At 55.0% G+C, this 27,408-nt stretch overlaps 3 protein-coding genes and 1 pseudogene across 5 annotated transcripts in view; 1 reads left to right on the forward strand and 3 right to left on the reverse strand.

The window, feature by feature from the left end:
- The window catches only part of LOC139605219 (zinc finger protein 3-like), a 310,784-nt gene that overhangs the window by 172,631 nt on the left and 110,745 nt on the right, over window positions 1-27,408 (reverse strand). The window lies entirely within an intron of this gene.
- The window catches only part of LOC139605191 (zinc finger protein 420-like), a 151,089-nt pseudogene that overhangs the window by 13,452 nt on the left and 110,229 nt on the right, over window positions 1-27,408 (reverse strand).
- Window positions 11,943-14,016, forward strand: LOC139605194 (zinc finger protein 271-like). Its single transcript, XM_071456534.1, has one exon. It carries the CDS (start codon window positions 12,029-12,031, stop codon window positions 13,439-13,441), a length of 1,413 nt encoding a protein of 470 aa, XP_071312635.1. The 5' UTR covers window positions 11,943-12,028; the 3' UTR covers window positions 13,442-14,016.
- On the reverse strand, window positions 14,897-17,344 carry LOC139605214 (uncharacterized). 2 transcript variants are annotated; one of them, XM_071456558.1, is made up of 6 exons: window positions 17,112-17,333; window positions 16,455-16,911; window positions 16,195-16,296; window positions 15,870-15,972; window positions 15,552-15,608; window positions 14,898-15,241 (listed from the first exon to the last, which is right to left on the reverse strand). In XM_071456558.1, exons 2-6 carry the CDS (start codon window positions 16,560-16,562, stop codon window positions 15,027-15,029), a joined length of 585 nt encoding a protein of 194 aa, XP_071312659.1. In that variant the 5' UTR covers window positions 16,563-16,911; window positions 17,112-17,333; the 3' UTR covers window positions 14,898-15,026. The 2 variants fall into 2 exon arrangements, with proteins under 2 accessions (XP_071312658.1, XP_071312659.1); XM_071456557.1 differs by having other exon boundaries at window positions 14,897-15,241; window positions 15,552-15,972; window positions 17,112-17,344.

Genomic DNA, 27,408 nt, shown 5'->3' on the forward strand with positions numbered 1-27,408 from the left:
CTACTAAGAATGATAGAAGTTAGTCTCCTCTCTTTCTCATAGCACGGCGTGCAAATTCCCCTAGGTGTTCTACCACTCCGACAATGAGACCACCAAGGTTCGTGACACAATTTACAGGAAAAGCATACAAGGGGGTGACAGTCACAATCTAACCAGTTACACTTTAACCTAATATCTTTGTTTTGTGCTTTTTCCCCCTCCCATGGGTGCCCTTTATGTTCTAATCTCGGGGACTTAAAGTAGGGCTTTCTCAACTCGTCCTCTAAGAGTTTGCAATATCCAAGAGCCTCCCGATTCCCTATTAGCTGGGTTTGGAGATAATGGTTATCTCCAACCCAGATTATTATCCAAATCATTTATTAGTTCGTTTCAGCTTTAATTTGGTTTCTCCCGGGAGACTGCAAACCTCCCAGCTGTGAGGGGGTTTTACCGGTCCTTTTATGCGACTAGCATGAGTCCATCCTTTTTCAGCGGTTCGTATGGCTGCTTCTGTGGTGAGGAGTACTTGGAACGGTCCTTCCCACCTTGGAGTCAAGGGGTTTTCTTTCCAGCTTTTCACGAGCACCCAATCTCCTGGCTGTACCTGGTGTAAGATAAAATCTAAAGGAGGCCGTTGTGCTAACATACCTTTTTCCCATAATGCCTTTCTGTACTTTGTCAATTTCACCAAATATTTTTGCGTACATGTGTCATTAATGACAGGATGTTCGTTAGGATTTTCTAGGTTATACGGCATCCCATACATCATTTCAAAGGGTGATACCCCTCAATCAGCTCTAGGTCTTGTTCTTATATTTAGCAACGCTAGAGGAATACATTTAACCCAGGTCAAATTGGTTTCTGCTACCAGTTTGGTCAATTGCTTTTTTATTTCCCCATTCATTCATTCAACTCGTCCAGAGCTCTGGGGATGCCAGGGGGCATGTTGTTCCCACCGTATGCCCAGAGCTGTTGCTAAGTTTTGGGTAACTTGGGAAATAAAATGCGGCCCTCTATCTGAGTCAATGACTTCTGGGACCCCGTATCTCGGGATTATCTCTTCCATCAATATTTTCGTAACTACTTTGGCTGTTTCTCTTACGGTTGGGAAGGCTTCCACAAAATGTGTTAGGTGGTCCACCAAGACCAATAAATATTTGGTTCTCCCTACTTTGGGGAGCTCGGTGAAATCTATCTGAATGTGGGAGAAAGGCCTTTTCGCTAGCGGTCGGCCTCCCTCCGGTAATTTTCTCAAATTTTTTCTATTTACTTGTAAGCAAATTAGGCATCCTCTGGTTACTTGTTTGGCAATGTCCCAGATTCCCACACTCACATACTTTGCAGCAAAATAATCTACCAGTCCCTGTGATCCCCAATGTGTTTTTTGATGTATCTTAGTCAGTAATCTATGTGCCAATGCTCTAGGTATTATTTCTCTGCCATCTGCTAATTTCCATGCTCCTTGTGCATCCCTTTTAGCTCCTAGTTTTTGTATTTTATTCTCTTCCTCTTTGTTAAACTTGATGTCGGGGTCAGGTTCTGGCGTTTGGGAGTGTTCTATGTTTTCCTGCAAAGTGAGGAGTCTCAGGGCAGCCCGTTTAGCCTCCTGGTCAGCTGCATTATTTCCCCTACTTCTCAAATCCAGTCCTTTCTGGTGACCTTTCAGGTGAACTATAGCTATTTCTCGGGGTTTTCGTAGGGCACTGAGCACGTCTAATATTAATTTACGGTGAACTAAATCTTTCCCTTGTGAATTTATTAGTCCTCTTTCCTCCCATATTTTGCCAAATGTATGGACTACCCCATAGCTATATTTCGAGTCCGTAAAAATAGTCCCATCTTTTCCTGTTAACCATTCCAGGGCTCGTAGTACAGCATATAGTTCACATGCTTGGGTGGACCAGGATCCACTAAGGGGTCCCGATTCTATCACTTCCAGGTTGGGTCCCCTTATGATAGCATATCCTGATTTTCTCCTTCCCTCAACTACTCTGGAGGATCCATCCACAAACAGTCTTTCTCCTTTTTCCAATTCTTCTTCCAAATCTGGTCTGATTTTTGTCTGTTCTTCTATAGTCACTATACAATCATGTGTTAGTGCTTCTTCTGGTCCTCCATATAAGAAGGAAGCTGGATTTTGGATATTAGTAGTTTCTAGAGTTAAATTTGGAGCCTCAATTAATATTCCTTCATATTTTAGAAGCCTTGCGTCTGAGATCCATTTTTCAGCCTTTTGCTGTAAGACTCCCCATACGTTATGGGGGGACAGCACTTTCAGGCTGCTATTAAATGTAATTTTCCGGGCTTCTTCTACCAAAAGAGCACATCCTACAATTGCTTGTAAGCACGTAGGCCATCCTCTGCTTACTGGGTCCAAGATCTTTGATAGATAAGCCACCGGTTTCCTTTTCTCTGCCCATTCTTGAGTAAGGACCCCATATGCGACCCCCTTGTCTACGTTTATGAACAAAAAGAAGGGTCTATTAGTATTAGGTAAACTTAATACCGGGGCATGGATTAGGCTCTCTTTAAGCTCTTGCAGCCTTTCGGTGTCCTCCTGATCCCATTTTAGGAGTCCCTCTTGAGTAAGTTTCTGATACAAGAAAGTCGCCTTACTACTGTAGTTTTCAATCCATTGTCGACAATAACCAGTTAGTCCAAGTATTTGCCTGATTTGTCTCTTATTTCTTGGAATTGGTAATGCTAAAATCGCCTGTATTCGTTCGGGGTCTATTCTCTTCTCTCCTTTCTTTAGATAATGGCCTAGGTATTTTACTTCTTCTTCGACAAATTGTAGTTTTGCCTTGGAGACTTTCAATCCCTTTAATCCTAAAAAGTTCAATAACTTAATACTTTCTTTCCGTACATTCTCTTCCTGCTGCCCCGCCAGGAGTAGATCATCTACGTATTGGATTAATGTAACCCCTGGCCCCACTTGGTAATCCTGTAAAATTTGCTCTAAAGCCTGCCCGAAGAGATTAGGGGACTCAGTGAATCCTTGAGGGAGTACCGTCCATCTTAATTGTTGTCTCCTTCCCGTATCGGGGTCTTCCCATTCAAATGCAAAATAATCCCGGCTTTCTTTAGCCAAAGGGCATGCCCAAAAGGCATCTTTGAGATCTATAACACTGTACCATAAATTCTCAGGCCCCAGTTTAGTCAAGAGGGTATAAGGATTTGCCACCACCGGGAACCGGGCTACAGTTCGCTTGTTTATTTCCCTTAAATCATGCACCAATCGATAGGTGCCGTTTGGCTTTTTAACTGGTAGGATGGGAGTATTGAACGGAGACATACAGGGTTCTAACAATCCATTATTCAACAACCTTTCTATTTCTGGTTTTAATCCTCGTCTCCCTTCTGGGGATAATGGGTATTGCTTAATTCGGACGGGGACATCCGGATTTTTGATAGTTACCGAAAATGGAGTGATTTTTAGCTGTCCCACGCTCTCAGGCGTGTACCAGACTTCGGGGTTAATTTGCTTTTCATCTTCTACCCTTAAAGGGCATAATTTAATTTTTAATTCCTTATTATCTACACCTATACTAATCCCTAATTCTATAATCATGTCTCGCCCGAGCAGATTATAATCTGACTCGGGTACCAATAATAGATTTCCCATCCCTATTTTGGATCCTGATTCTATAGGCACATTTTTTATGATTTGTACTTCAAAAGGTTCCCCTTTCGCCCCTATGACAGTGGCAGTTTCTTTAGAGATGGTACATCCTTTTGGTAGGTTCTGTACCGTGGATCTTTCTGCCCCCGTATCTACCAAGAATTCCATTTCTTGGTTGTGGGGACCCACTTTAAGTTTTATCAAGGGCTCTTTATGATTTTTCCGGGTCCCCACCAAATAAAGCCCCTGACCCCCCTAGTCCATTTGGAACTGCTTCTCGTCTCTGATTCGGACTCTACATTCTCGCTTAAAATGCCCTTTTTTTCCGCAATAAAAACACACCTTCACCCCTTCTGACTCCCCTATACTTTTCTCTTTTTGTTCACTCAAACCTCCCTTTCGCCCTTCTCTTTGGTACCTCCCCCCACCTGTTGCTGCGACCATCAACCTTACTTGTCTGCGGTCTCTTTCGTCGTCCCTACGGACATATACTTTCTGTGCCTCCCTAAGCAGTTCATCCAGCCCCCTGTCCTGCCAGTCCTCTAACTTCTGGATTTTCTTCTTTATGTCGTCCCACGATTTTAAAACGAAATGAACTTTCAGCATTGACTGTAAAGTTTGGCTATCAGGGTCCATTCTGGAGTACAATCGTAAGTTCCGCCGTAATCTCTCGAACCATTCCGTAGGCGACTCGTCCTTCTTTTGCCTATCGTTGAATGCCCGATCTATATTTTGCCCCCTCGGGACTGAGTCCCTAATCCCCTGAATAACTATGGTCCTTAAATCCTGCATATGTGTTCTATGTGCCGCATTTTGGTGGTCCCAATGGGGGTTCTGTAGGGGCCATTTAGCGTCCGCAGCCGGGCCTTGGACATGCTGCGTGTCCCAAATACACATTCCTTCCCTTCTTATCATATTCCGTTCTTCAGTAGAGAACAGAATGCCCAAAATGGACTGCATTTCTTCCCAGGTATAGATGTTTGGTCCTAAGAACTGGTCGACCCTCTCGGCTACCCCAAAAGGGTCCTCTAATAAATGTCCCATGTCCTTCTTAAAGTCTCGTACATCTGCCGAACTCAAGGGGACAGTAATAAATCCTATACCCGCCTGTGGTCCACCCATGGGCATCTCCCGTAGAGGGAATAACCCCTTCTCAACCCTACTGCGGCTCCTTGTAATCGGGCCTTGGTAACCGGTTTGGTTAACCTCCCCTTGGTTACCCTCTTCATCATTGTTCGGTGCAGGTGGTTGTGGAGGTGGTGGGGCATTGGGTGCTGGCGGTGGGACATATGGGGGCGGTGCTATAATTAAGTCGCCCAAATGATTGTCCCTCTTCCCCTTTTTGTCCGGATCCCCTTTCCCTTCTCTTAATTGGAAAACATACACTTCGGGTCTTGCTACCCATATTTTGGCATAATCACTCTCCTCTTGCGAGAAGGGCTCTTTAGAATTTACCCATAGGTTCAAGTCCTGTCGAACCCAGTCTTCAGATGATCCAAACACGGGCCAAAAAACTTTTTTGGAAATCTCTTTCCCACCCCATACTTCCATGCAATAATGTATCATTCTGGCCCTATCCTTAGTCTCAGTCCCTGGGTAATGCTTCCAATTACTAAGCATAAATCCTAGGGGGCTGTCCCTTGGAATGGGGGGGAGTTTGACTTGGGTTGGGGTCTTGCTTTTCCCCTGCCCCATTCGTCCGGAGTGCCTTCTTTCCCTCTCAAATTCCTTTCACTTCCCCTTTTTCATGGCCCGAGCCCTTCGCGGGTCTACAGGAACCGCACTACTCAAGGGTCCGCACTCACTTGGAGAGTCCGGCTGCCGGCCCTCCTCTCATTCACACTTGTCCACCGCCACACTCCGGGATCCCAACCCCGCCCGAACGGATTCCCTTTTATACTTACGTGTCCTGCGTCTTCGTCCAGACTCCGTGCACAGATTATTAAGGGGTTCACCGGTATAATTTGTCCCGTTTGCTTACTAGTATATATTTTAGGGTCGTCGGTGAGAGTGGCGGAGGTTCTCCCAGAGGGGCCACCCGGAAAGCACTGGATGAGGCGCCCCCCACTCTGGGTAGATCTTACCTGATCCAAACTCTCATCCGAGTCACGGCACCAAATTGTTATAAAATTGACTCAAAATGAGTAATTTCCAATCAAAGAATTTATTAATTATTGAAGCAGTTATACTACGTAAGCAAAGGCTCAGCGCTGGGCGACAGGGGAGTCTCCGCTCCACCTACTGCCGCACCAACTAGTTTCTGATTCAGTCCTTTTATCCTCTCTATCCTTCAGGAGTCCATGTTATCTCGGAGTTCTCTGCGCCTGCGCTGGTTGTTGCTAGGGGGTCATCCTTCTGTCTCCTGGTGGTCGGTGATAAAGGCTGCGGAGTCTTCCTCAGCCGTGTCTTCTTCACCCTATGTCCTTATTTGGTGACTTCTCTGTGGAAAATTACCAAAATCTTATGATTAATGCAATATGTGCCCTATAAAGCTTAAGCAAGCAAATGTCCTGCCTTGCAAACTGTGCCCTATCAAGCTTAAGCAAGCAAATATCCTGCCTTGCAGACTGTTTATCTGCCCCTGCCCCTTCCCCAGCTTTTCCCTGGTCATTATCTCTGTGAGTTATCTGCTTGTACCATTTGTCAGCGGGAAAGGTTTCCCTGCTGGGTGTTAATCTGCCCCTGCCCTTTCCCCAGCCTTTCCCTGGTTGTTATTTCTGTGAGTTATCTGTTTGTACCATTTGCTGGGTGGGACTATGTGTGGGCGTTGATGTTTTGTTGCTGGTCCTTATCTCTGTGGGTGTCTTTTGGGCTATTCCCAGTCTGTTCGGATGTTAAACTCATCTCCATTGAGTGGTGGAGATGAGTCTAACATCCGAACAGACTGGGAACCCCTTAAATAAAACCTTTAAAATTTCTTTCCCAAAGGCAAACCTTTGAGAAGAGAAAGCTTTCTGAGCAGAGAAATAAGATTTAAAAGAAGCAGAATGGGTACATTTTGCAGCAATGCAGTCGCAGTCAGCCCAGAGTGTGGGTGTGAGTGAGCCCCAGGGTGGAATTGTGCCGCGGTGCTCCCCAGCAGCTGTGGCAGTGCAGGCCCAGCCAGCGCTGGAGCTGCAGCAGCGGCAGCGAGGCTTGGCCGCAGTGGCTGGAGGTGCCAGGGGAGGGTGGCCAGGATTCCCGAGGGTTTGAGCAGAGGATCTGTGGGCAGGCCCAGGGGCTTGGCCCGCTGTGGAGCCCTGGCTGCTGCTGCGTTGCCCTCAGGGCAGGCTCAGTGGGGCTCCCATGGTCCTGCTGCAGGCGGGAAGTGCAAATCTCCGGGGCTTCAGAGCCCCTGAGGCCAGGCTGAGGGGTCCCCCCGTGCTCAGCTGTGCTGGCGGCTGTTTCTGGCCTCAGGGACACTTGGCGTGGGCCCCTTGGCCACCAGTGGTGCTGCTTTGCACTCCTTAGGCAGGAGCCGATGGCCTGGCTGGGTGTTGGCAACAGCAAAGTCCCAGGGCAGGCTCTGTGCCAGCCCAGCTTCCTGGGGGAGAGATTCCACAGGAGACAGGATTCTGGCTACAGCCTGCCTTACATTTACATCCCTTATTTCCACCCTGCACTAGGCGGAGAATTGCCCAGGTAAGGAATTCCAGACATGAATTCCAAGGGAGATAATTGAATATCTGCCTTGGGTCTGGCTCTTTTTCTTGCCAAGGCCAATGGCAAAAGCTGTACCCATGGCATCTTGGTTTCTATCTCCGGCTTCCAAAGGTGTTTCTTTATTTCCCCATTCATTCTTTCTACCCAGCCCGAGCTCTGGGCTTGTCAGGGGTTATGGAGGTCCCATTGTATTCCTAAAGCTGCCATAACCCCCTGAAGGGTCTTTCCTGTAAAATGAGTTCCCCATCTGAATCTATTGCTTCCACAATCCATTATCTTTGAATCATTTCTTTTAGCAATAGGTTAATAAGTGATCCAGTGCTTGCTGAAGCAGTCAGAATTCTTTTGCCCCCTGTTAGGTGCCATGGTGTCAGCAGAAGATTTTGAAGCCTTCCTGCTCAGGGCATTTCAGTGCCAGGCTCTTACAAGCACCCACAGCTCCGCGGGTTGAGCTGAGCATGGGCCGGTGACCTGCGCTTTGTCTGATTCCCCCGTCCTTAATAACAGCCTGTCTTGTAGCTCTTTTCCCTCCTGCTGCCCTTGCAGAGCCATCCACAAACACATTGTCTCCCTCAGGCCAGGGAATGTCCCATCAATCTCTCCCAGCCTGGCTCGGGAGCTCTGTCCCTTGAGTGCAGTCCTGGGTTCCTTGCCAGCCCCTCTCCAGGCTGTTCAAACAGGAGGCTGGGTTAAACCCTTGCCCTGTCCTCAGTTCTGAATCCTCCTGTGCCACTGAACAAGTTTCATACTGTAATAACCGAGCCCTGCTCATCCATTGAGAGGCTCTTTTGGTTGTCAAAGCTTTAACTTGATGCCAGACTTGAACTCTAGGAGATCCTCCTGTTGTCATCAGTTTTCAGCCTCTGCTCCCACGGAAGCTGTGGCTGCACAATTCTGCAGACAATGAGGCTGCTCTCTGGCCACTGGGTTAAACATTTTAGCACAAGAATTCCTTTGGCAAGACCCTGTTTAACGTCCACCTATAATTCAAATTCTTTTTCCCTGTCTGGAAGGCCCAGGCCACTCGCCTCAGTTAATCTTAATTTTAACACTTGAAAATTCTGTGTTTCCTCCTTGTGTCCATCCATCCAGTCTGTTGACTGGCAAGATAGGAGTGTTGTAGGGAGACGTCCTTGGCTCCAAAAGCCCTGCCTTTAACAGGGACTCAATACCAAGCTGTAAGCCCTTCCTTCCCTCTCTTGGAACAGGGTATTGCTTGTCCTGGTTGCTTTAATTTGTAGAGGCTCCATATCTAATTTTCTGTATTTCCCTGGGGCTGCCCACACTTCTGGGTTCACTTCAGCATAGGCCTTGTCAGACTTTTGACACAGAGGTACAACAGAACTAGCCTCTGTATCCCTTTTTACAGTATTAAAATCCAGCTCTCAACCTCCTTCCTAGTTAATTACAATCACAGGAGGAAGAAAAAGAAATTCATTTATTTCAAACCTATCCCCCACAGCTTCTAATAGTGGTTGAACAAATCATACCTGCTCATCTTTCCCTCTCATTCCCTTAAAAATTAAAATATTCCTTTACTATTTTCCCCTTTAGGTCTAAGATTCAGAGCAGATTGAGAGGCCCCTGTGTCCATCAGGAAATGCCTCCTCTCAATGCAGACCCACCTGAATGTTCTCAAGGGCTCCAGTGTGGAGGGTCCCTGGTGTGATGGGAGCTGTGACAGCCCTGCCAATCCATGTCCATCACGGGCTGGACTTGCTGGTCCTGAGGGTGCTGCTGTCTCTGCTTGCAGTGTCCTTGTGCCCTGCAGCCGGAGCCCTGATTCCTTGCCAGGGGCTGTTTGGGTGGGCTGTGCCCTGCCGAGGAGGGCAATGCCTCTGCCGGGTGCTTGTGGCCGAGCCGTGCCCTGGGTGCTGGGGCCCCCTTGGGCCCTGGGGCTGATCCCTCAGGGGCTGTAGGAGCTCTGCCCTGGCCTTTGCCTTCAGCTTGGCCTTTTGCTGCTCCCTTCTTGCATTCACCTGCTGGGCCTTTGTGCCCAAGTGCTGCAGGGCCTTCTTCTGCCCCTCCTGCAGCCCCCCTCAGTGCCTGTGGGTGCTTGTCTTGCTTTACAAGACAGGCGTCTGCTTGGGAAGGCAGAAAAAGCCTCTCTTGGAATGGAGAATGCAAAGCCCCTCCCTCTTAATTTTTAGGATAGTGAAATCAAGGGGCTCTCAGGCAAAGATATGGGATTAGGAATAACGGTTCTTTACTAGTGTGTATAATATAATAATAGTAGTGTGTATCAACAGCTCCGGCAGTGACAACAAACAGAGCCCGGAGCCGGTCCCGGCCTTTCGGCTGCGGCGCTTTCCCCTTGGGTGCAGTTCCGGGCACGGCCGGCAGGGGCGCCGGTGGCTCCCGCGGGGCGGGGCAGCGCATCCCTGCCATGGGAACCTCTCTTAACGGCAATAGAGCAATCCCTTCATCTAACTCTTTCACTTTTTTACCTTCTGTAGCCTTTCTCCCGTGTTTTGGGAAAGAATTTGGAGAGGGCTGCCTTTTAACTGAGCTCCTAGTGTTTCGATAAGGTGCTTCCTGTAGAGAGAGGGATTTTCCCTGAACAGCCGGAGCTGTGGTTACCAAGGGGACGTAACTCAGAGCAGGAGGGGTCAGGGGAGGATATCCCGCCGAGGCTCGGTCGGAGTGTGGGCAGGGTGTGCTGCCGGAATCGCCAGAGGGGGATCTTCCCGTGGAGGCCGAGCCGGAGCGTGGGCAGCCCCCACATGGCTTATGGCGGCTGATCCGGCAGCTCCCGGCAGAGAAAAGGCAGGTGGGAGACCCCGGCAGCAGCAGCGGCGCTGCCCAGCGCAGCTGGCACGGGCAGGGCAGCCGGGGATGGGATGGCTGGGACCCGCCCTCGGTGCGGTCGGCGCGGTGACCTCGGCCCACGCGGCAGGACAGAGCAACCCCATCTTCCCCAGCATGGCCGGCAGAGCGGCCGCGGGCCGGGCAGTGGGGCCAGGGCACACAAATTCACCGCCAGCGCCGGGGCAGGTGGAGCTGCCCTGGGCAGTGAGCCCGCACCTGGGATGGAAACCGGGGCAGGCGGAGCTGAGGCGGGCAGCGAGCCGGGACCCGGGACAGGCGCCTCGGCCGCCAACGGAGGGGGCAAGAGCTGCAGAGGATCCCACTCTCTTTCTGACTTTTCCTCTTGTTCCCCTCCCTTTCATTTCCCCTTTTTATTTTCTTGGTTTTTTCCTCGGGTGTTTCTGATACTTCAAAGATTTTTATTCTCCTAAAATCTCCTGTCTAACATATGGCATATTCTCTTTCTTCTAGATTAAATGGGTTTTTTTCCAAATAAATCCAGAAGCTAACAAATCTAAACTTCTGCTTGGATATTTTGAAATGGTCGACGAGCTAACTCATGACCTCCTAATGTTGTTTTTCTCATCACCTTTTTATTTATCCTTTGGCAAATTAAGCATCTTTCAGTGACTTGCTTTGCTACACCAAAAATCCCAGTGCACCCAAAATTCCTTAAAAAATGTTCACACAAAGCTTGAGTATGCCAGTGGGGTTTCTGATGCACGTCTTCTAATCTTTTCCTAGTAAGCACATTTTATTAAGTAATTGTCTTCCATGTAGAAGTTTCTATTTCCCTGATTTATCTTGTTCATTTCCTATCTTGTTTAATTCTTTTTTCTCGGCTTCCCTAAACTTTGGAATTTCCAGTTTTTCCTCGTTTGGAGTGAATATTAATATAACTCTTTCAGCTCCATTTTCTGCTGCATCCTTAGCTTTGTGATCTGCCCCCAGTTTGCCCAGTTTGCCTCTCCTTTGGCCCGGGCCGGGTTCCCCCCGCCCGCAGCGGCTGGGAGCAGCCGAGAGCCCCGCGCTGCCCATGCCGACCTGGCCCGGCTCCATGGCCGCTGCTGCCGCGGGCTGCGAGGGCTGCGGGAACGGGGCACCGAGGGTGTGGCTGCTGCTGGGGGAGGAGGAGGAGGGAGGGAAGGGCAGGGATGGAGGGGGAGGAGGAGGCGGGGTTAGGGGGGAGGAGGAGGAGAAGGAATGGAAGGGGCGGGATGGAAAAGGAGCAGGAGGTGGTGATTAGACAGGGGAGGAGGAGGAGGGGGGATGGAAGAGGAGGAGCGGGAGGAGAAAGAGCAGGGAAGGAGGCGGGGTTAGGGGGGAGGAGGAGAGGGAGGTGGAGATAAGACAGAGGAGGAGCGGACAGAAGAGGAAGAGGAGGGACAAAGGTGGATCAAGGCTGAGCTGCGGGAGCCACGCGGTCTCAATCCCTGCCTGAATTCGCAGCCCCCACCTGTGGGATCATCGCCCCCCCCCCCCCCCCCCCCATGGCTCTGGTGAGCGGGCAGGGGGAGCCCGGCCCGGATATCCCGGGGGGTCCCTGGGTTGGGTTTTTGGGGGGATGTTTGGAGAATGAAGAAGTCCAAGGCTGAGCGGAAAAGGCCCCTCGGGGGGACATCGGGGGGTGGCGGTGGCGGCTGCCGGCAGAGGCAGCCTGGAGGAGCAGAGCCCTGTGTGCCCCAGGAGGCCAAAGTGGGGAGGCCAGAGAGGGGGGAGCGCCGCCATTGGCGGGAGCCTCAAGAGCCTGGAGAGGGGCAGGGGGGACTCCTTGGAGCTGCTGCAGCGCAGAGCAGAGAATGAGGGGAGAAGGGAGCCCGGGAGCCCAAAGAGCCCCGGCATCCCAAAATGGGGAGAGCCAAGAGGGGGCAGTGCATCCCCAGAGACGGCCTGGGGGGATCTCGATGCCCTTGCCTGTGGCACGGAGGCAAATCCCATGCTGTCCTTGTCCTTCCTCGCCCAGAGCAGGAGCTGAGCATGGAGAGCAGGGAGGACAAATGCCCGCGGCAGAACCTGGTGGCAGAGGCCGTTTTGAGCAGCTCCACGGCGCAGGAAGCCAACGGGGAGGAAAAGGCCCGGAGATGCCGCACGAGGAGGGGCTGCAAACGCAGATGGCGGGGATGTGAGGGGGAAAGAGGCAGCCTGGGCCGGGAAGGCGGCCGGAGATGGAGGCAGAGCTCGGAGCTGGTGCTCCATGAGCAGCTCCAGGATGGGGAGAAGCCCCACACGTGCGTGGAGTGTGGGAAGAGCTTCAGGTGGAACTCCGAGCTGATCAGGCACCAGAGGATCCACACTGGGGAACGGCCCTACGAGTGTGGGGAGTGTGGGAAGAGGTTTCAGACCAGCTCCCATCTCCTCCGACACTATCAGAGTCACACAGAGGAGAGGCCCTTCCACTGCCCTGACTGTGGGATGAGATTCCAACGCAAGTCCACCCTCGTGAAGCACCGGCGCATCCACACTGGGGAACGGCCCTACCAATGTGTGGAATGTGGGAAGAGCTTTGGACACAAAGGGAACCTGTTCCAGCATCAGAGGATCCACACTGGGGAACGGCCCTGCGAGTGTGGGGAGTGTGGGAAGAGCTTCAGGTGGAACTCCGACCTGATCATGCACCAGAGGATCCACACTGTGGAACGGCCCTACGAGTGTGGGGAGTGTGGGAAGACCTTCAGGAGGAGCTCTGACCGTATAAAGCACCAGAGGATCCACACTGGGGAGAGGCCCTACGAGTGTGGGGAGTGTGGGAAGAGCTTCAGCCTGAGCTCCAACCTGATCAGGCACCAGAGGATCCACACTGGGGAACGGCCCTACGAGTGTGGGGAGTGTGGGAAGACCTTCAGGAGGAGCTCTGACCTTATAAAGCACCAGAGGACCCACACTGGAGAGAGACCCTACGAGTGTGGGGAGTGTGGGATGCGCTTCAGCCAGAGATCTGACCTAATCAGGCACCAGATGACCCACACAGGGGAGAGGCCCTACGAGTGTGATAAATGCAGGAAGAGGTTTCTGACCAGCTTCCATCTCCTCCGGCACTTTCCGAGTCACACAGAGGAGAGGCCCTTCCAATGCCCCGACTGCAGGAAGGGATTCAAGAACAACTCCACCCTTGTCAAGCACCGGCGCATCCACACTGGGGAGAGGCCCTACGAGTGTGATAAATGCAGGAAGAGGTTTCAGACCAGCTCCCATCTCCTCCTGCACTATCGGATTCACACAGAGGAGAGGCCATTCCGCTGCCCCAGCTGTGGGAAGGGATTCAAGCACAACTCCCACCTCATCATGCACCAGCTCATCCACACAGGGGAGAGGCCCTACGAGTGTCCCCAGTGTGGGAAGAGCTTCTCCTGCAGCTCTAACTTGACCCGACACCAACGGAGGCACCGGTAAGGGAAGCCCTGCGAGTGCCCCGAGTGCGGGAAGAGCTTCGTGCGCTGCTGCAGCTCCATCCCCCACTGGAGGAGGCACTTTGGGCACAGCCCTGGTCACTCACAGTCCCTGTGATCCATGTTAGGAACACACGTGTCTTGTTTTCCTTTTTTTTTCACCTTAATGTTTCTCTCTTCTCCATATCTTTGCACTCCAAAAGCCAAGAGGGATGGATCTGTCACCTCAAAACAACCCTAATCCCACTGAAAACAGCTCAATATTACCCCAAAAGAGCTCATTCCCACCTCAGAAAACCTCAATTCCATGCCAAACCCACTCGATTCCAGAGCCACCAGGCTTAGATGGGTTTGGGAGGAGACAGGCAGAAGTGCGATCCCTTTTTGGAGCAATGGGATGGGTATTGTGTGGGGCTGGGTGTGTGGGATGTATTTGATGGCAAATAAAACTCTCAGACTTACTGATTTCTGTCCCGTTCATTTTCAGTCAGTTCTGTTTGCAGAGTGCCACCTTCTCAGCTGATTCAATTCCTTTTTAAAATCATCTAATGCAAACAATCCAAAAATCAATATCCAAATAAAACCACCCACACACAATTAAATTTTTAAAAATAATGTTAATATTTTAAGAGTACTAAAGAATATTATTAAAGTTTAATTGTTTGGTTAAAATGTTTGAGAAATTATAGTGGTGTTTGGTTTTGTGTTTAGTATATTTGTAATATGAATTTTTAACTAAGGTGTGTTAGATTGCATGTTAGTTTTTTAGATATTTTTTAGCTAAAGTATATTAGTTATTGAGTTAAAACTTTCAAAAGGTATTTCTTGATATATAATTTGTTTATTTATATGCATTGGTAATATTATAGTAGTAGTTGTTTGTTTGGGTTGAATCATTGTTGGAGTATTGTAAAGAAGACTTGAGAATTTTATATTCCATATTCCCCTCTTTTCTCCACTCTCCCACCCCTTCCCCATCGTTCCCCCAGTCCCCAATCCCCTCCCCCGTGCTTGGTTTTGTGGGTTCCAGGCCCCTCCTGCTCCCTTTGGGGGTCCCGACCCCCCTTTGGTTGAATTTGGGGCCCCCCCGCCCCCCTTCTCCCCGCGCCCCCCGCTCCCCCCGCGGCCGGGGGGGCTCCCAGCGCCCCCAGTGCCACCAGTGCGGCCCCAGCTGCCCCCGCACGCCCCATCCCCATCGCCGGGGTCACCGCCCCCCGCCCCAAATTCCGCTCCTGGACACTGAGAGCCATCAGCGACAAACGCTCTGATTGGCTGGGAATGGCCCCTGGAGCAGCGGCACAGGGACCTCTGCAGCCTGAGCTGCCCTTGCTCCTCTCTGTCCGTGCCCAGAACGCAGCGCGCAGGGGAACGGCAGCAGGGCCCTGCGCCTCCCCGGGCTCTGGTTTTGCGTCGCTTCAGCTCCACGGAGACGCGGCTCAAGTGAAAAACCCAAACAGTTTATTAAGGCAAAGCGAAGGGGAGGGCTGAGCTGGGAGGCAGAAAAGGGGATGGGCAGGGCCTTAAGGCTGCAGGGAGGGAGCTGCCAACAGGGAGAGAGATGGCAGGAGCTCCTGGAGCTTGCCACGGGCTCAGCTCTGAGCAGCCAGAGCTGTGCCTGGAGCTCCAGCTGGTCCATCCTGCTCTGCAGGTGCTCCCATCTTCAATGGGCACTGGAAATCGCCGATGGACGCCGGTACATCTGATCCAGCAGACCAACAAAGTCCTGCAGATCTTCTTTCAAAGGTCATCTGAAGCAGTTTGCTCATGCACGATGGGCTCTCATCTTCCTTCAGGGCTTGAAGAGCTGGAAGAGAGAGGAACAGAGGCACGGTCAGAGGCCAGATTGAGGGAATCCAAGGAAAGCCTCCTGCCAGGGCCATCCCAGCCGGCTCTTGCCATGGCCAGGAGGGAGCGGGAGACAAGGGCTTGGGCCGGAAGGTGCTGGCCACGGATCGCCCACGTTTCCCTGACAGCTCTCTGGGCTCTGCCCCCGCCGCCCCTGGTCCGCACGGGGAGCAGAGCCCTCCGCAGCCCGGGCACGGAGTGTAGCTGCGGGGCCGGGATGTGCAGCTGCCCCCGGCGGTGCTCGCTGCCACGCGGCTGCCCTGACTCACCCTCAGTGAGGACCTGGAGCTCCTCCTTCTGCCCCATCATGAGCACTCCGGCCAGCCCTGGCAAGACAGAGCCCGTGGCGGCGCCAGGCGGCACAGCTGCCCGGCACGGGCGCTGCCAGCCCTGCGGCCGCACGCCCTCCGGCCCGGGCAGGGCTCCTGCCGGCCCCTGCCGCACGCTGCCGCCCGAGGGCTCGGCTGCGGGAGGGCGGCGGCAGCGCCGAGGGCGGCCGGGGCTGCGGCGGCCCGGGCGCGGCTCCCGCTGTAGCCGGGGCAGCAGCCGGGCCGGGGGCAGGGAGGGGCGCCGGGCTCGGGGCTCACCGATGAACCTGACGGCCGCCTCTCGCAGGGGCCTCTGTGGGCTCCGCAGGTGCGGCAGGGCCCAGCGCAGCTGCTCGGCCGCTCGGCTCTCGTCCTGCAGCAGCTGCGGGGAGCGGCGTCAGGGAAGGCTCGGCACGGGCTCTGCCCCTCGGCCGGGCGCTCCCTGCGCCCAGCAGCGGCCGAGCCGGCCCGCACGGCCCGGGGCAGGGAGCAGCGGGGGCGGCGCAGGCTGGCGGGCCCGGCTGCGGCGCCGGGCAGGGCCACAGCTGCCAGCGCCCCGCACCGAGCACCGGGGGCAGGGCTCGGGCTCCCGGGCTGGCCTTACCAGGCTCTCGGCGAACTTCGTCCGCCGCTCCTTCGTCAGCAGCTCCTCCAGGTCCCTCCTCCTCAGGAAGCGTGCCGCACAAAGCAGGGCTTGGCCGGAGGCCTGGAGAGCGGCAGAGAGCCGCAGGTGGCACCAGAGCCCAGGGCACGGGACCCGTGTCCCTGCACCAAGGCCAGGGGAGGCTGGAGCCCGCCAGGCGCCGGGGCAGGAGGCGGCCGAGCCCCCTGCCAGGGATGCGGCAGCGTCACAGAAAACCTCACCTTGGCCACCTGCAGGTTCTCATCGTGCCAGCGCAAGAATAGAGGGAGCAGGCTCTGGTTCACGACTGTTGTGAGAAGCTCTTCCCCCTCTTCCACTACCAGCTCCATCACCTTGCAGAAGAGCTGAATGGAGAGCAGCTGCACGTGGCTGTTGTCCTGGAAGGAAAGGAAAAGTCCTAAGCACCAACTACTCCAGGCCCATTGGGGCAAAGGCCCAGAACTGCACAGGGCACAAAGTTTCCAGGTAGCATCCAGTGCCCTTGGCTGGGGCACAGAGCCTTACGTTCTCAAAGTGTGGCAGGAGGGGCTCAGCCAGCTTCAGGGCGGTGAAGGGTAGCAGGAGGTCTTTGTCCTGGAGTATATGTGTGAGCACACAGAGGCTCATCCAGACCACCTCTGCATCTGGATCATCCAGCTGCTGCACCAGGTGTTGATAGAGGCCACGTATTCCTTCTCCCTGTGCGCAAGACCAGGCTGTGCTGTGAAGCCGTGAATGGCCGCAGCACCAACAGCTGCTTGGGGCACTGGGGCAGCTGAGGCGGGAGGCAGGAGAGCTGGGAGCAGCTGCCTCTGCTGCCAAAGGCCAGCCAAGCCCAGAGGTCTGCATTGCCCAGTCCCATGCTGCCAGCGGGGCTTCAGCCACTGCCCCCTTCTCACCAGCGAGGGCTCCTTGCTGAGCACCACGAGGCCTCTGAGCGCCAGGCACAGCCTGTCCCTGCACTGGCTCGGCAGGTGCCTGGATACCACCAGCAGGGCACTGGGACCGTGTTTGCTCAAGTCCAGGCACTCGAGGAGCTGAAAGGCACAGGCCAGTGACGGGGGAGCCGGCCGGCAGGAGCCCGGAGCCGCACAGGGCTGGGCCCAGGCAGCAGCAGCAGCAGCAGCAGCAGCAGCAGCAGCACAGGGCGCGGGCAGCGTCCCAGGCGGCTGCGGCTCCCAGAGGGCAGAGAGCTGGGAGGCAGCTCAGCCAGGCAGCGCTGCACACCCGGCTCACCTCCACAAAGAACGCCAGGGCGGGCAGATGCCAGCGGTGCTGCTTCCCCATCAGCAGGCTGAGCAGGTGTGAGGCCATGTAGGGACACAAGGGGCTCAAGCCACGGCGCATCTCCCTGCCAGGGGAAAAAGGCACCAAGGCCCTGAGCCGGGCGGGCAAACCTCTCTCTGACTCACAGAGGGCTGATCTTTCCCCAGCACTCTGCAAGGGCACATGGGCCCCTTGGGAGGCAGCTGCTCCTGGGCATCCTCCTCTCCCAGCCTTTTCCAGTCTGCTCGGCCCTCCCTCGCTGACAAGGCCCTCTCGCTGACAACCCCGGGGACTGTGTGGGGCACTCTGGGCAGGGGGCACAAATGCTGGCAGTGGTGGCAGGAGTAAGGGATCTCACCTGGCCAGCAGACCCGCTGCATAGTGCTGGGTGTTGGCACAGAGCAGGGTGTCCCAGAGCTGCTTTTGCTCCGAAGCCAGCAGATTCTTGCCAAAGCCCAGGCGGGAGAGCAGAGCCTTCATGGTCTGCGCTGCAAACCTGCGTGCCGAGCAAAGGCCAGGTCACTCTGGGAGCGCTGGCCCTGGCCATGAGGACGTGGGAAGGACGGGGTGACTGGCACCTGTTGGGGTGGCAGGGAAGGCCGTGTTCCTCCCGGCACGCCCTCCAGAAGCTCCAGGTCTCAATGTCCCCTGGCATCTGCTCTGTGGCGGTGACAATTTGCCAGAACAGAGCCACAAACAGTTGGGGAGAATGAAGCAGAATGGCATAGTGCCACTCGGACATGGGGGCAATCCTCCACAGCACCAGAGTGGCCTGCAAGAGACAAAGCAGCCTGAGGCAGCGCTCAGTGCCAGGGTGTCCATGAAGCACCCGGCTTGCTGCCCCTAGGCCGGCTTTGAGCCCAGGCAGGGAGCTGCAGGCTGGGGAGAGCAGGGAGAGCTGCTGGGGAGGCGACCGGGAGGGCGCGCAAAGGCCAGCTCCAGAAACTCACAGCCAGGGCAAAGATGGCCTTGTTGTCCCTGCAGGAGAAGCTGCCATAGGGCGGCTGCTCCTCCATGGCAGAGAGCAGCGCTGGAAGCACCTCCTGGGCGGCCACTCCCGACGTGCCCATGGCTCTCCACATCAGCGCGGCGGCTCTGTGGGAGCAGAGCTGTGCGTCAGCACCGTGCCCCGTGCGGCTGCGTGGGGCCGGGTGACAGAGCCCCGGTGCCCTGAGGGGCAGGGAGGGAGCGTGGCAGAGGCTCAGGAAACTGAGGGGCCCGAGGCTCCCGCAGCTCTCCACCTGTCTGGCAGAGCCCGCTGGACAGGCTGGACAGGGCCAGGGGCCCTACGGGCCAGGGAGCACCGAGCTCTCGAGGCTGTTGTGCCCCGTACCTGTCACACGTTGGGGCACAGCACAGGAGGCTCATCACCACTTGAGCAGGGTGTTCCTCCGTCAGGCTCAGAATCTCCATTTGCAGCCCAGCGTCCACGGTGACACAGGACGCCAGTCTCTGGAGAATGTCCCTGACCCTGGCTAACACCTGGAGGAGGCGGCATGGGGAAGACTTGGAGTGCTGTCCAAGGGAGCAATTGCCCAGCTTCCCCAGAGAAGTGCTTGCCTTCCCAGCCCACTGTGATGGCCTCAAAGGCTGAGGGGGTCCAGCGGACGTAGCTTGAGAGGCCACATGATCCTGGGAGGCCTTCAGCCCTGGCCCCAGGCTGCTTACCTGCTGTGGAGAAGCAGCTCCCTTCTGGAAAAGCTCCAGAGTGGCTGCAGGAGTCACAGTCAGTGTGGGCATGGCCTGAGTCTGTGGCACGCCCTGAGCCTGGGTGTGGGTGGTGGCCGTGCCCTCAGTCAGGGCCATATCAGCCTCCGCCCTGCCCTGGGCCATGTCCTGCTCAGAGGCTGCTGCGAGCTCCGAGGATGCTGAGCTGGCAGCAGCCTCTGCCCGCAGCTCGCCGGGCCTGGGGTCGGGCTGGGCCGTGCCCTCGGTGCCGGTGCCGCCGGTCTTTGTGCGGCCAAGGCGCAGGAGCCTCCGCAGTGCCTGCAGCAGAAGGAAGGGCGGGAAGAGAGGGACATTCCATGGCCTGCTCCAAGCACAGGGCTCAGCCGGGCAGTGCCAGCAGGCCCGGCCTAGGTGGGGACGGCCGCAGGTACCTGCGCTGCTCTGCGGAACAGGCCAGGGGTGGGCTCTGGCTCTTGAGTCTGGTCCTTGGCTGCACCTGGCAAAGAGCGAGCGCAGCCAGAGCTGAGGGGCTGCGGGAGAGGCCGGAGAACAGAGCCCAGCCCTGTGCTGCCCAGGCAGGGAGAGCCCCGGGATGCCCCAGGGGATGGAGCACAGCCACTTCGGGGTGTCTGCCCGGCCCCTCTTCCATCCTGTCCATGGGCATTTCCCCAGGGGATGGCATGGCATGGCATGGCATGGCATGGCATGGCATGGCATGGCATGGCATGGCATGGCACCAATTGGCACAGGCTCCAGCCCTGCAGCCCAGCTCTGCCACTCACCCTCTTGCAGTGGATGGAACAGCACCACCTCTTCTGTCTCCTGTGCTGGGGCAGCTCCAGGGCCTTCTTCCTCCTCCTCCTCCTCCACTCGGGCCAGCTTGGGCACTCTCGGGGGTCTCTGCTCCATGGCTGTGCCTGGAGCTCCTTGCAGGAGAGATGCCTTGGGAAAGCTCCAGGGCACCAAGTCCCACGCTCTGCCCTTGAGGGCAGCTGCAGAATAGAAGCCTCAGGAAGGCCACGGGTCAGCAAGTCCTGTGCTCTGGCCTCGAGCTCAGCTGCAGGAACAGCGCCACGGAGAAGCTCCGGGTCAGACGGGAGCGAGTGCGCTGTGCAGGGGCTCCTCACGGCACCGCTCTGTCCCCTTGTGCCCCGTTGCGTGTTGCCAGCAGCCGGGCAAGCTTCTATTTCCCACGTGTCACAAAGGGGCCTTGGACACCGGCTTCCGTTCCATGGCACGGTGACCGTGCTGCAGCGTGCCACCCAGGGCCCTTGCACACACTGCCTTCTGCCCCGGGGCCGCCCCCGGCCCAGCCAAAGTGGCCCAGCTTGGAAGGAATCCCTGGCCCCAGGTGTCTGAGACAGCCCGCACAGGATCTTTAGGAAGGGCTCAGAGCATCAGCAAACGCTGCCCGGCTCTGCGGGCTCAGTCCTATCCCCATATCTTTCCCCGAGAGCATTTGAATTTCTAAATGAGAATCATGTGAAGGGAGGGGATTGACATTTTCCATTTCAGAGAAGGCTTCTGCCTTCCTTAGCAGACACCTCTCTTTTCAAACCAAGACAATTGTTTATTATCTTGCAGATCCGCACTTGCTGGGCAGCCCCGTTTTACACCCAGGGCCTGGAGAACCATTCCCAGCAACTGGGAAAATCCTGGCTGCTCCATCCACCCAGAGATGAGGACTCCAAATTTGCCCCAAAAGTGGCTCCAGCTTTTAGAGGCCAAAAAGAGCAAGTCCCAGTGACTTGATGATAGTTTTAGCCCAGAAAGCCCTGCAGCTGATGGCACACTTGACAATCAGCAGGGGACACAGCTAGGCCAAAGCCCAGAGCTCTGCCGGGAGCCTTTCTCCTCAAATACCCTTCAAACAAACCTCCATGCAAGTCAGTTGGGAAAGTTTCTTCAAATGATCCATTTCTGGCACTACAGAACTACACAGGGTTCTGTGAAAGATTCTAAAGCAGCTGCTCTGGAGTCCAAGAGCCAGCATTAAGAGTCCTTGACATCTATTTGTAGCTAAATCCCACTTTGGGCCATTTGAAGGAGTTTGGAAGGAGCTAGAGAGCGGACCTCTGAGTTTTTCAGATGATGCCATTGCTTTTTCTTCTCTTCTCCATAGACAGGAAGGGTGAGTTTGGCTCCCATCTGCACCGCATGGCTCACAGGGCCGCAAGACTTGTAGTTACAAGAGCTTTGAAGGATTTCTTGGTCAAGAAGACACGACCAACAAGGATATTTATGTTTTGGAGCCAATCCTTCAGTATTTCGTCTTACGGACTCATGCTCTCGGGGTCTCTGGCTGGTCAGAGTGAGCCTGAGATAAGTTCCAAAGTCTCTTTTCCCAGCCCGGGGCTCGAAGAAGGAGTCAGAGCTCTTCATTTCTGGCTCTCAAGGTTGTTTCTTGTATCTTATCTATAAAATTCTTTTTCCTGTCCTGCCTAGGTCCGCTCAGGAAGTCAGTCTAAGGCACTCTGCCTGCCCCAGGATGGTGTTATCTTTTTAGCCTAAAAACTACCACTACCACATTTACAAATACTTTCCAATACCTATTACCTATGTTAGACAGTGAGCTTCTACTCCAAACCAATCTAAAAGGCCCAACATCACAGCAGAAGATGAAGGCCAAGACGAAGGAGAAAGGGTGGACACGCCAGATTCCTCCATCTTGGCCCCTGAACCCCCATTCTAGAAACCCCAACAATCTATTTTTCACCCTGGGATAAATTCACTGTCATTCTACTTAAACTGTCATGGCTCGCAATTCTTCATATAAGGTTGTTTTTTCCAAGGGCTAAATCAAAGGCACAGGGGTCTTGGGCTCTGTGCCAGGGTCTCTGAGCCCCCTGGGCAGGGGCTCGAGTCCTCCAGGGCAGCCAGAGGAATTTCCTGGGTTCTGACAAGCAGCCCTGTTGTAGTCCCTGAGTACAAGAGTTTCCTTGATCCCTTTGATGCCAGAGAGCACCAAGAACTTGAAACTTGCTGGAGTGCAGCCCTGCCTGCCTATCCTGTGTTGCCTTCTTGTGAAGGCCGCGGCGACCTGGTTTCAGGGTCCAGCACTTCGATCTCCTTTGTGGGATCCCTTGTGGCCAATAACGGACGCTGACACCAATGTGGTGGACGGTTAAAGGCCTTTATTGAGGGGTCTTAAGGGTATTTATGGACTAAGGGGTCTCTCTACGTCAGACAGGGGTTTGGCTATACTTTCTAGGGTTAGTATGGAGTGGAAAGTTACTGGCATGCATAGGTTAGGGGGGCTACACGTCTGGCTACATTCCAAGGGTGATCCTTATCTATGGGGAGGGGGGTAGAAGGATTCTTGTAACTTTCCGTTACAGCCCGAAATCTTCCGAGCGCCTGTCCCTGGCCTACCACACTTCCCCCCCCTCTTTCACAAATGAACGAGGTAGTCTTATACATAGGCACTAAAATGAGGTAGGAAGTTGAGATCTGACTAGGGAAAAGGGTCTTGGGAAACCTGAGTGAGTTCCTGCCAGGCAAGTCTCTCGTGACTGGCAGCGTCTCCTGTTGAGTTCACAGGAATTGTGGCTGTCCCAGGAACAGGATGTTAGCCCGTTTTAGGCGGGCCTGAACGAATGAGACTAGCTTGTTCAGCAGGCATGGTCCGAAGGTAATAGCTAAAAGCAGCATTGCCAATGGACCTATTAGGGTAGAGATTAGGGTGGTTAGTCATGGTGATTGGTTGAACCAGGATTCGAACCAGTTCTGTTGGGCTTCCCTGTCTTTCTGTCTCTGAGCTAGTCTGTTTCGGAGTTCTGCCATGGAGTCTCTAACGACTCCTGTATGGTCAGCGTAGAAGCAGCATTCCTCTTTCAAGGCGGCACACAGGCCTCCTTGCTGCATGAACAGGAGATCCAGTCCTCGCCTGTTCTGCAGGACCACTTCTGAGAGTGAAGAGACTGACTTTTCTAGAAAGGAAATGGATTTCTCGATCCTCTGCAAGTCCTCATCGATGGTCATCTGCAGCTGGGACAGTCCTTGGTGTTGAGTTGCTAGGGCTGAGACACCTGTTGCTGTTCCAGCCGCTCCTAGGCCGAGCAGCATTGCGATAGTTATACCTGTTAATATTTCTCTCTTGTGGAGCCGGTTGTTATTTTCAGAAAGGTGGTACACCTCTTCGTCTGAGTGGTACAGGATCCTAGGGATGATCAGAACTTGAACACAAAAGTCGTTAGAGTTATCGAATTTGGTAAGAGACACGCAGGGACTCACTCCAGATCTCTGGCAAACCCACATCCCAGATGTGGATGGGACTACCCACTTATTATTCTTCCTGTCGGGCTCAACTACTTCGGTGCAGACGTCGCCTTTCCGCTTGGCTAGAGTTGCATTGCCGAAGCATCTGCCCTGACCTGTGACTTGACTCAGGGTAATTCCTTTGCGGGGTGTGTCCCATCTGCACTGGCGAGGGGCATCGGCTGTGGAATAGCTGAAAGGGGTATCTAAAGCGACTCCTTCGTAAAAGGGGGGTTTAACATCGTAACAAAGCCAGCAGGAATCGGTTAGGTTAGGGTTAGATTCATTCAGGGATAAGAAGGTAGCTTCTAACATGAGAAGGATTGGGTTCGAGCCTGAGCTGGCTGATTGGCCTATCTGGAAGGCTTCCTCATCACCAGTCAGGACATCGGTGACCCTTGTGGATAAGGGTTTGGGGTAGGTCATGTTTCTCCCTTTCTGTGTGCTTTTGCCTGTGGGAGCATAGGGTAGGAAGATCCCCTGCCCCACTATGGGTTGGCATAGATGGGCCGTCTCGCATCTATAGCGGGAGGGGGCTGAATCCCGCATGTCCCCTCCCTCTCAAAAAGCATACGGCTTATTTGCACTATATGAAAAGGGAGTAAATCATCATTGCTAAAAAGACCATCCACGAGAGTGGAAACCACCCCTGAGTTAATTCCTTTTTCTGAAATGGCTTTTACTATTGTTTGAACGTCTTTGGAATTAACGGGAGTATACGTTCTTTGCTGGTTCCCCTGGGGTCCCGTAATTCTCACCGGGAAGGCATGCACCGCTGCTGCGGATGCCCATTCCGCGCATTCGATTTTGATTTTACTCCAGTCGGTGAGTTCGTATTGGGGCTGGTTCTCGACTGTGTTAAAAGCTTTATTTGGTTTCGTCCGAAACCGCATTGATTCTGTTTTCTCTGCCTCCGAGTCGCTGCTGGACTCGGTGGGCTCCGCAGAGCGATCTGGGGAGCTGTGGCTCCCTTCAGAGTCGGAAGTCGACTGCCAATATACTTCCGGTCTCTGCTGCCGTTTTGTCCGGCTACGGCCCCGCTCCTCCCCTCGGGGGCGGTGCTGATGTTGCTGGCAGTGCCGCCCCCTGGGCTCGCCCTGCCTCCCGCAGGGAGGGATCTCTCCCATATATGGTGGCATCAGTGGGCGCGGCTCCCGAGTGAGTGTCCGCCCTCTGTCGCACCCCCACGCATGCGCGTCTGCTGGGACCCACGGCTCTCGGCCGGGCATGGGCTCAGCGCTGGTTTCCCGCGCATGCGTGTTCGCGGCTGGCCGCGGTTCTGGGTTCTTCCCGCCGCGAGCCGGCGGGCTCCACCCCTCTCCCTGGCCACCCGCGCCATATTCAAACGGGTAGGGCGGCGGATCCCCTCCGCCGCTCGCCCGCGCGCCAGCCCTCTCGATATTTCGGGCTTCTGCCGCCAGCCCCTCCCAAAAGGACCGTGCGAGTCCCTCCGCTTCTTGCGCTAAGTCGGCTAGCGGCGGGGAAGGGTTGGGCGAGGGGTCCGCGGGCACCCCGGGGGGCTCCGGAGGTGGTCTGGGCCCCGGCGGGTCCCCCGAAATGGTCAGGGGGTCCCCCGGGGGCTCCGAGGGCTCCGGGGGCTTTGGGCTGGAGGAGGGATGGGTCGCGCCCGGCCCCCCCGTCTCCCCGCTCTCAATCGAGTCGCCACCAGGGGGGTTTCGCGTTCCCGCCCCCTCCCCCAGCTGTGGCGCGATTAACAAACAGGAGCGCGCAACGTTCCACGTCTCCTGTTCTTCTAATGCTTTGCGTAGGGCGGCTTCTGCCTTCCCCCACGCTTTCAGGCTTTTGCTGCTGCCTGTGGCTTTTGTGTCCTCTGCTAGCGCGACAGTACATTTCTGCCACACCCCAGGGTGTAATATATCTATGGGTCGAGAAATGACCCCAATCTCTAGGAGTCTCGTCAATGCGAGATTAAAATTCCTGAGTTCACATTTGATTCCCCATTGCATATGTATCAAACTTACGACCTTCGCTATCGCTTCCATACGAATCGCGGGTCTCTGGGGCGTCCCCCTTCTTCGCTATGGCCGTTCCGGCGTTGAGTGCTGTCCCCTGGCCAGGAGTACTCCCGTCGCCCGGACTCGTCCCGATCCCAGGTTTCGGCACCACTATGTTGCCTTCTTGTGAAGGCCGCGGCGACCTGGTTTCAGGGTCCAGCACTTCGATCTCCTTTGTGGGATCCCTTGTGGCCAATAACGGACGCTGACACCAATGTGGTGGACGGTTAAAGGCCTTTATTGAGGGGTCTTAAGGGTATTTATGGACTAAGGGGTCTCTCTACGTCAGACAGGGGTTTGGCTATACTTTCTAGGGTTAGTATGGAGTGGAAAGTTACTGGCATGCATAGGTTAGGGGGGCTACACGTCTGGCTACATTCCAAGGGTGATCCTTATCTATGGGGAGGGGGGTAGAAGGATTCTTGTAACTTTCCGTTACAGCCCGAAATCTTCCGAGCGCCTGTCCCTGGCCTACCACAATCCTGGAGAAGAGGGAAAAGATGAAGAACCTGGGCGGTGGTTGAGCCAAATTGACATTTTTCCATTTCTGATTTCCTCCCAGCTTTTGCAGCAGGGCAACAACCCCATCACTGCAAAGCACTTCCTTTTGCAAGGCACACACTGACCTTGGTGGAAGCTCAGGGCTCTTGAAGGGGCTGCTGCAGTTGGCAACGGGAGCTGTTGTTGAATTTTTCACGTTGCTTAACCCCCCCCTGCCAAATGCCATCAAGCGGTTGAGGAAGGAGAAAAAAGATTACCCTGGAGGAAGGGAGGCCAAGAGCTTGGAAAAGGAGGAAAGAAACGCTCCGATGATGACAATGACAAAAAACCCCAATTTATTTTTGACAGGAAATGAACACTGGCTGCCCTCCAGCCCTCCCAGGCTGGCAGGCCGAGCGGTGCCGTTCCCATGGCATGAGGTGCTGGCAGCCTGCGGAGAGAAACCAGAGAGCCACGGTCAGTGGCAGCAGGCTCCTGTCCCCCTGTCCCGCCATGGCCTGTGCCCGGGCCAGGCTGCTGGCTGTGCTCAGAGTCCAAACCTCCTGACCCATTCTCTGTTTTTAGAGAAGGGCAGCGGGGCAGGCCACGTTCCACCTCCTCTGCTTAATCCTGGCACAGCAACCTCCTCAGCAGCTGCAAGAGCAGGATGCCCGTGTGCCCGCTGCCGCCTGCCCAGAGCCCTTCTGCCAACCGAGCTGTGGAGCCAGGTGCCCACCTCTGCAGAGCTGCTGCCAGGAGAGGAGCCGATCCCAAACCAGGTCCTCGTCCTTCTGGAAGGGGCTGTCCCTGCAGACTGTGGCCCCTGGGGCAGCGCTGGCACTGGACGCGCTCCACGGACGCTGCAGGCGCTTCCCCGTCCGGTCCGGGCACCAGGTGTAATCCTCCTGGGAAAAACAAAGAACAATTGCACGAAAGTCAATTCAAAACAAGACCTGAAAACAAGAAAAAGCACAAAGCCTGTCACCGTTTCATGGGCCTGAGGAGGGTCTGACTACTCCATGTGAGAATTAAACCTGTCCACGGGTGGGGAAAATCCGCACCTTTCCCGCCCATAAACGCACCCCTTCCTCAAGGGCGTGCAGAGCAGACCAGCTGGGGCACGGCTTGGGAACCCGTCCCCCTCTGCCGCCCCCATCCACATGGATGGATGTTTTTGTCAGGCTGGCTGCCCCCGCCTCAGCCCGTGCCAGGCTGGCTGGCAGAAGCTGTCAGCAAGGCCAGGAGCCGGCTCCCCTTCCACAACATCCATCCCCTGTCCTGCCCAAAAGCAGCTCGGCGGCCGGCGGAAAAATTAATATTCCCCAGCGCCGCCGAGCGGGGAACCTCCGGCGCGTGGCCAGGCCGAGCCCTGCCGTGCCTGGGAGCACCAGCATCCCCCCGCCCCTGCGCCGGCTGGGGACTCATCTTGATTCCATCGGGGCGCAGAGCGTGTCCTCCAGGCAGGGGCCGCAGCCAAAGCCAATCGGCTCTGCCCCGCCAGCGGCCAGCT

Source organism: Agelaius tricolor, unplaced genomic scaffold, assembly GCF_023055355.1.
Source record: "Agelaius tricolor isolate 1412-34295 unplaced genomic scaffold, bAgeTri1.0.p SCAF_61, whole genome shotgun sequence".
Classification (NCBI taxonomy): Eukaryota; Metazoa; Chordata; class Aves; order Passeriformes; family Icteridae; genus Agelaius; species Agelaius tricolor.